At 43.5% G+C, this 6,368-nt stretch overlaps 1 protein-coding gene across 1 annotated transcript in view; it reads right to left on the reverse strand.

Moving 5' to 3' along the window:
* Positions 1-706: 706 nt before the first annotated feature.
* Positions 707-6,368, reverse strand: part of LOC311054070 (translocon-associated protein subunit gamma-like) — a gene marked incomplete at both ends in the record, with an annotated part of 22,182 nt that continues 16,520 nt past the window's right edge. Inside the window, one exon of the mRNA XM_084069950.1 lies at positions 707-1,001. Within this exon, the coding sequence (XP_083926076.1) occupies positions 707-1,001 (295 nt within the window). The remainder of the gene's footprint in view (positions 1,002-6,368) is intronic.

Below are 6,368 nucleotides of genomic sequence, written 5' to 3' on the forward strand. Positions count from 1 at the left end.
ATCTTTCCTCATGACCCTCCCATTACCACTGATGTAAAAGTTTTTACCAGATGGCATCTCCCTTAGGAGGGTCCTGAAGTTCAGCTCTATCAGCCGATCCGTATGCGACTTGGCAGATCGTATGTAGACACTTGTATACCTATCGTCACGTCTTAGTTTCTGGCGTAGAACTGCCACCTTCTCTTGTGATGTACCATTTCCCCGAGCCCTCATTCTCTCGGCAGCCACAAGCTCTGGCATGGGCCGGCACTGGGCGCCCTCTTCTAGAAGGATGCGAACCTTCTCCAACACATCCTCACCATCCTCAGCCTCAAGCCCCGATATAATAAGGGACACATCGGGGCAAACCTATAGTCACAGGCTTTGTTTTGGCCCCATTAATAACTGATTCCAGTGAGTCCATACGTGCCGTCAGGCGTCCAACTTCAAGATCAATGTTGTCTTGGATCTGTTTAGCTTTGTTTTCTATTTCAGCTTTGAGTTCATCTTTATGCTTATTCACAAGTTTCTCCAAAGAGGATTTAAGGCCATCCACCTTACTATTCAGATCCTTTTTAATGGAGTTTTGCACTTGGTCAAGCTTATTATTCAGCGCCTTGAGTTCCTGCATGATTTCACAAGTGTTATCACTACGAAGTGACATGGTGGCTTTTTTGTCTGCCATAGTATGATCTTCTTAGTATTCCTTTTTAAACAAAGTTTGTTATCACTGTTTGATCAATGTCTTGCCTGTGCTGCTGCTGAAGCCTATGGGCTTCTGCTGAGGCCTGGGCTTTGCCTGGTGGTGGCTGGTCTGCTGCTGAGGCCTGGGCTTTGCCTGGTGGTGGCTGGTCCTCTGCTGACGCCTGGGCTTTGCCTGGTGGTGGCTGGTCTTCTGCTGAGGCCTGGGCTTTGCCTGGTGGTGGCTGGTCTTCTGCTGAGGCCTGGGCTTTGCCTGGTGGTGGCTGGTCTGCTGCTGAGGCCTGGGCTTTGCCTGGTGGTGGCTGGTCTGCTGCTGAGGCCTGGACTGTGCCAGGTAGCAGGGCCACACTAGCCCACTACTGTGGCCTCAGTTTAATGACGTTCCAGTCCTCAAATTTCACTTTTATGTGTTGTAAGATAACATTAACTACCACTTGTGAAACTTTAAAAAAAGAAAATAATAAGGATTGGGAAGATATTTGTCAGATTTGACAGAATCAACAGCACAGCAGCACTCGGTCGGCCATCTAGAATGCTGATATATATATATATATATATATATATATATATATATATATATATATATATATATATATATATAGGGCATAAAAGGACATCGATATTGATAAAAGGACATTGACAACAATCCCTATGTATGGCCATATCGTCTCTGTCGGGTGGAAACCTCATGTCAAAAAATAAATACATTCAAATTCAAAAGTAGCAAGCTAAACACGCCGCGTTTCGAGCTTGTAGATCTTCTACTTTTAATACTTTTGTGTGACGCTGTAGTATGATTAAGTAGGGCGTTAATTTACGAAAAAAGAACACAAACAATTTAAATATGGAGATATGAGGTTTCTGCCCAACAGCAACCATATATTTGTACGTATCTGTCCAAAGGACAAAACACACAAAAAAAGCTTGAGAGCTGCTTATTTGCATTGCGTTCCATGAGCGACAGACAACTGAAGCGTATCCTACTATTCTGAAGGCTGCCCTTTCCCCTTATTAACCCCCACAACAAACACACTATAGGTTACAAAACACAGTGTTAATGGGGGGCTTTAAGCCAGGCAGCCCAGTGGGAAAGAGGCAGTGAAAGCAGCAGTGAGAATGGGGGCAGAGCAGAGTATGGACCAGCAGAGTATGGAGATCAGCGTTGCCAGATTTTGCGAGAGAAATAAGCAACCAGGTCTATGAAAACCAGCCCAAAAGAAGAGACTATATAGGTCACATGATGAGCACTTTAAACCTATGCATCGGCTAATTGAAAACAGAAGATCTACAAGCTCACAACGCCTTGCATCGCATGTATTTGTCTGTGGACAAATACATATTAATTTGGGGGTCCTTGACATGAAAATGTTTGAGACCCACTGGTTTAACCCTGTAGAACCTGAACTATGAAGGAAAGGTCAGAAAATTCCAAAATTTTGAAAAGGGACACTTTATTGGGTCTTAAAACATTTTTGATTTTGTTTTATTTATTTTTAACATTCCTTTGTATCATTTATTTATTCTTATGATAAAAATTAAAAAAAAATCAAAAATCAAGTCGGTTTTAACATTACAAAAAAAAAAGAAAACATTTCTTTTAGACCTGTAGTTTCAAATATGATACAAATCGTAAAGGACTATAGACCTGTAGTATCAAATATGATACAAAGACTTTTGACATCATAAAAAACAAACTCAAATGCTACATTTTGAGAGCTCATAAGTGCATTCCAGTTATCCAACACTTATTTCAAAATATTAGTAAAGATATACTAGGAAAGCTTACCCGAACTGCTTAAAAAATAATTGTTTGTTAGTAGTGCATCAACCTCTCCTGTTTAGTTGATGGCAGCCATTTTGGGTCAGACCACCTGAGGCTCTGTAACTACCTGCAGTGCAAATGGTATGGTCCAGGGGGAAGTGGGGATGTGTCAGATATGATACAACAGGTTCTTGGTCCAAGTATTGATTGCACTGATTTATTAAAAAAATCAGTGTAATGTGTGTATCATATATGATACGTTTGGTGACACAACATTAGGAAACAAGCCCAAATAAGCAACTACATTTTACAAACAAGCCCAAAAATCTGCAGCCCGCAACCAATATTTACAAGCAACTACAGAAAAACAAGCCCAAAGTCGCTTATAATAAGCAGACATGGCAACACTGATGGAGATCGCTGATGCGCATCCAGCTATCAGTCCCAAAGCCCCCCAACCCTTCATCTCCTCCTCCTCCTCCTCTCTCAACCCTAAACCCCCACGTCCATTACCTCCATCCATCCCTGTCTGGGACATTCCTCTCTCCCTTTCTCTCCCCCTCTCTCTCTCTCTGTGTTTTCAAGAATTTAGTTAGAGCACAAGTATTGTTTGAATATAAATACTATGAAAAAATGGGGGACTTGGATGTGTGTTGAAAAATATATGGGACTATGCAAAAGATATGGAAATCACTTGTGTGGATGTGTTGCTCTAAATATTTTTTTTGTGGCGTTGTATTGTAGTCTGTGATTGATTGTTGAATGAACTAATGTTGCAAACTTTCTTATGAATAAGAAAGTTAACGTCATGGCAGGCCCATTTCTCTCTCTAGCCCAAAAACAGTGGTGCGCATGCAACTCCGACTTCTCTCTCTCCTCTCTCTTTCTCTCTCTCTCGCTCCCCCTCCGATCTCTTTCAGAAAAGCAACAGATTTCACTCGGCTCATTGTTAGACAGAGGGATGCCATTCAAAGCTTTGGCTTATGGTTCAAAGATTAGTGTGACATTGTGTACGTTCTAAACCCCCCCCTCCCTTCATAAACGAAAAAACTAAAAGAAACTAGGGCCATTGACTCAACACCATGGCACATGGGAATCTCTCAGACCCACACCCATGTTTTAAGTCCTGCACGTTCTCACAACTTTGATGACATTCTGTTTTTCATTTCTCTCATAGTTAAAACAGTGATTGTATTGTTAAAAAGTAAAAAAAAAATCTACATTCTTATAGTAATCATTGCTATATAGAGTGTTTGTTCAGTATCAGGGGGTCTCCTCATCTTTCCAGCTCTTTAGTGAAAAACACATTTGCCATTGTACGGTAACACCCGAGATTCGAACCCAAGTCGCCCGTGTGGGAAACCACACGACATCTTCCGCTAGCCCAAGAGGGATTAGGCTTTTGGGTTTCAGGTTGAGTTGCTCTATTACATAATCATGGCTGTCGGGTGGAAACCTTGTATGTCCAAAAGCGTTACTTTTCAGTAAATGGGGAAAAAATAACCTGTGTTCCAATGGATTCAATGTAGTTATTATTTAATACTTTTTATTGGTTAAATATCCTATATAAAAATTGACTAATGAAAGGGCGGGCGGGGAGGACCACGCCCACGTCACTCTGACTCACACATAAACAAACCCGATACGGCCATATATAGGCAGGAACACAGCCACGTCGCTACAGTATAACTCGGACATACTGTAACACCAGAACCGAGAGAGAGCAGTGAAGCGCATTGGACATGCTGGCCATTCATAGGTACTGCAGCTTATTACGGCCGGGGGGCCAGACAGAAGAAGGGGTGAAAAGGGAGTATGCGCTGGGTGAGCAACTCCATGCAAGTGGATGGGCGGGGATTTCCGGTGCCCTCTCTATTATTTTGAACTCTATGAAACAAACCCGATACGGCCATATATAGGCGTGTCATGGAGATCCTGTTGTCCAGAGCGACAGATCCAACCGCTGTGCCCATATATGGTCATCATGTGCATGACCGACCGACTTCAAAGTCGGTGCGTGCGTCGGCAAGGATCTCGAATGAGTGCGGTGCCCGCCGTCGAGTAGTTCATATATGCGGTTGTCAAGAACCGCCAAACCAACCGATATGGCCGATATCTTCAAATATGAAGATACAAGGTTTCTGCCCGACACGGCGACGTCATCCTCAGTGTGCATTAAGCGTGCACACGCACATGCTGATACGTGCGTTTTGGTTATTTGCATTAGAAGTGTGATGGGAACAATTGGGGTGAGGCGTTGTGTGAGCCAACACAAGTTTGCGCCCCCCTGGGGTCCGCAAATAAGAACAAAATGGACCCAAATTAGACAAAGCACAATGCAGCTTCTGTTGTTACAGTGAAACGAGCCCCCTCCGTCCCCAACGCGCATCTTGCACAATCATTAACAGATGTGTGAGAGAGCCTCGCTGCTCGGCCAGCTATCACAAACAAACCGAAACTCTCTGCTGCGTTGTATTATTCAATTTTCTCTCCGTCCGTGGCTGCATTTCCTCAGTTATATCTCTCCACTTCACACATACCGGTTGCTATGTGTGCAGACGCATGTGTGCACGTGTGCACGCTCAAATGCACACGCATGCACACACACACTCGAACCCACGCACACGTGCACGCATTTGTTTGATAGAAGATAATGTTGGCTGTGGTATCCATCCATATCCATAAATCGTCTCTGTCGGGTGGAAACGAAAACTTGTTACTTTTCAGGATTCAAATGCATCAAAAGTAGCAGATCTACAAGCTCGAAACGCGGCGCGAAGCGGCGCGTTTCGAGCTTGTAGATCTGCTACTTTTGCTACTTTTGTGTGACGCTGTAGTAAGTAGGGCGTTAATGTACGGGGAAAAAAGCACAAACAGTTAGAATATGGATTCTAACTGTTTGTGCTTTTTTTCTCCCTTCTATACCTTTCTATACTTCTAATATCTACTGTTGGGAACGCATGCCCCGCAGGCTATGCACTACCCGTCAGAGTACTTAAAGCATGCAATACCGATTATTAAAGTACTTGGAGCCAGGCTAGTCTACTCTAGTTGACCTATGATCATCAGGGATCTCCATACATGGGCATAAAAGGGACTCAGAGAGACAGACAGACAGACAGACACTGACATATTATTTGTATTTTTGGTGCAGGACAAAGCCACGTTCCACCCGACTTCCTACACACGCCAGGTTTGAAGTCAATGTGTCACACGGTGCGTCAAGTTATGCAGGGGACAATAAGACAGACAGGCACACACAGCCAAGAGATTTTGTGCATTTTATAGACGGTTTATATTCAACATTTCAATCCACTAAAGGCGTATATGTTTTTGAATGGGTCATTCCCTTTTTAAATTCCTCACTCCTTCCTACTCAACCCATTGAATAAAAGAAAACTCTGCGCCGGACTAATTATCACCTCGTAATTAGCGGCAGGCCCGGGCCTCATGAAACGCCAAAGTGAAAGAATTTAAAAGGTGTGCCAGGGTGAACCGCTCGCCAGGCAGTAAAAAAAAAATGCTGAAAGAGGATGGTGGATGGCGTCCATTGTGACATACGAGGCCTTCGGGAATTTACGGTAAAAGCCGATAAAAAAAAAGCTGAGTTTAAAAGCAGCAGGTCTGCTTGGCGTCCGAGGGAAAACAAATGAAAAGCAAGAGAAAAGAGAGACAACATCCGCTGGAAAGTTTTGAATGGTGTGTGTATGGTAGTAGAGAAAGAGAAAGAGAGCAGAGAGAGAGAGAAAGAGCTAATGGAAAGAAGTGACAGCTCGGCCAGAACCACGAAAGAGAGGAAGGACATCCTCGTGTAGCGTTAGAACAAAGTCATCTGTTGGCTAGGCACCTGATGTTAAATCGTACCGTGAAAGGGAATATGTGAATCACGCAGAGCCTCCCTGTTCCTGGAAAGTAACTGAGGACG

Source organism: Gymnoscopelus microlampas, assembly GCF_963454915.1.
Source record: "Gymnoscopelus microlampas genome assembly, chromosome: 10".
Lineage (NCBI taxonomy): Eukaryota > Metazoa > Chordata > Actinopteri > Myctophiformes > Myctophidae > Gymnoscopelus > Gymnoscopelus microlampas.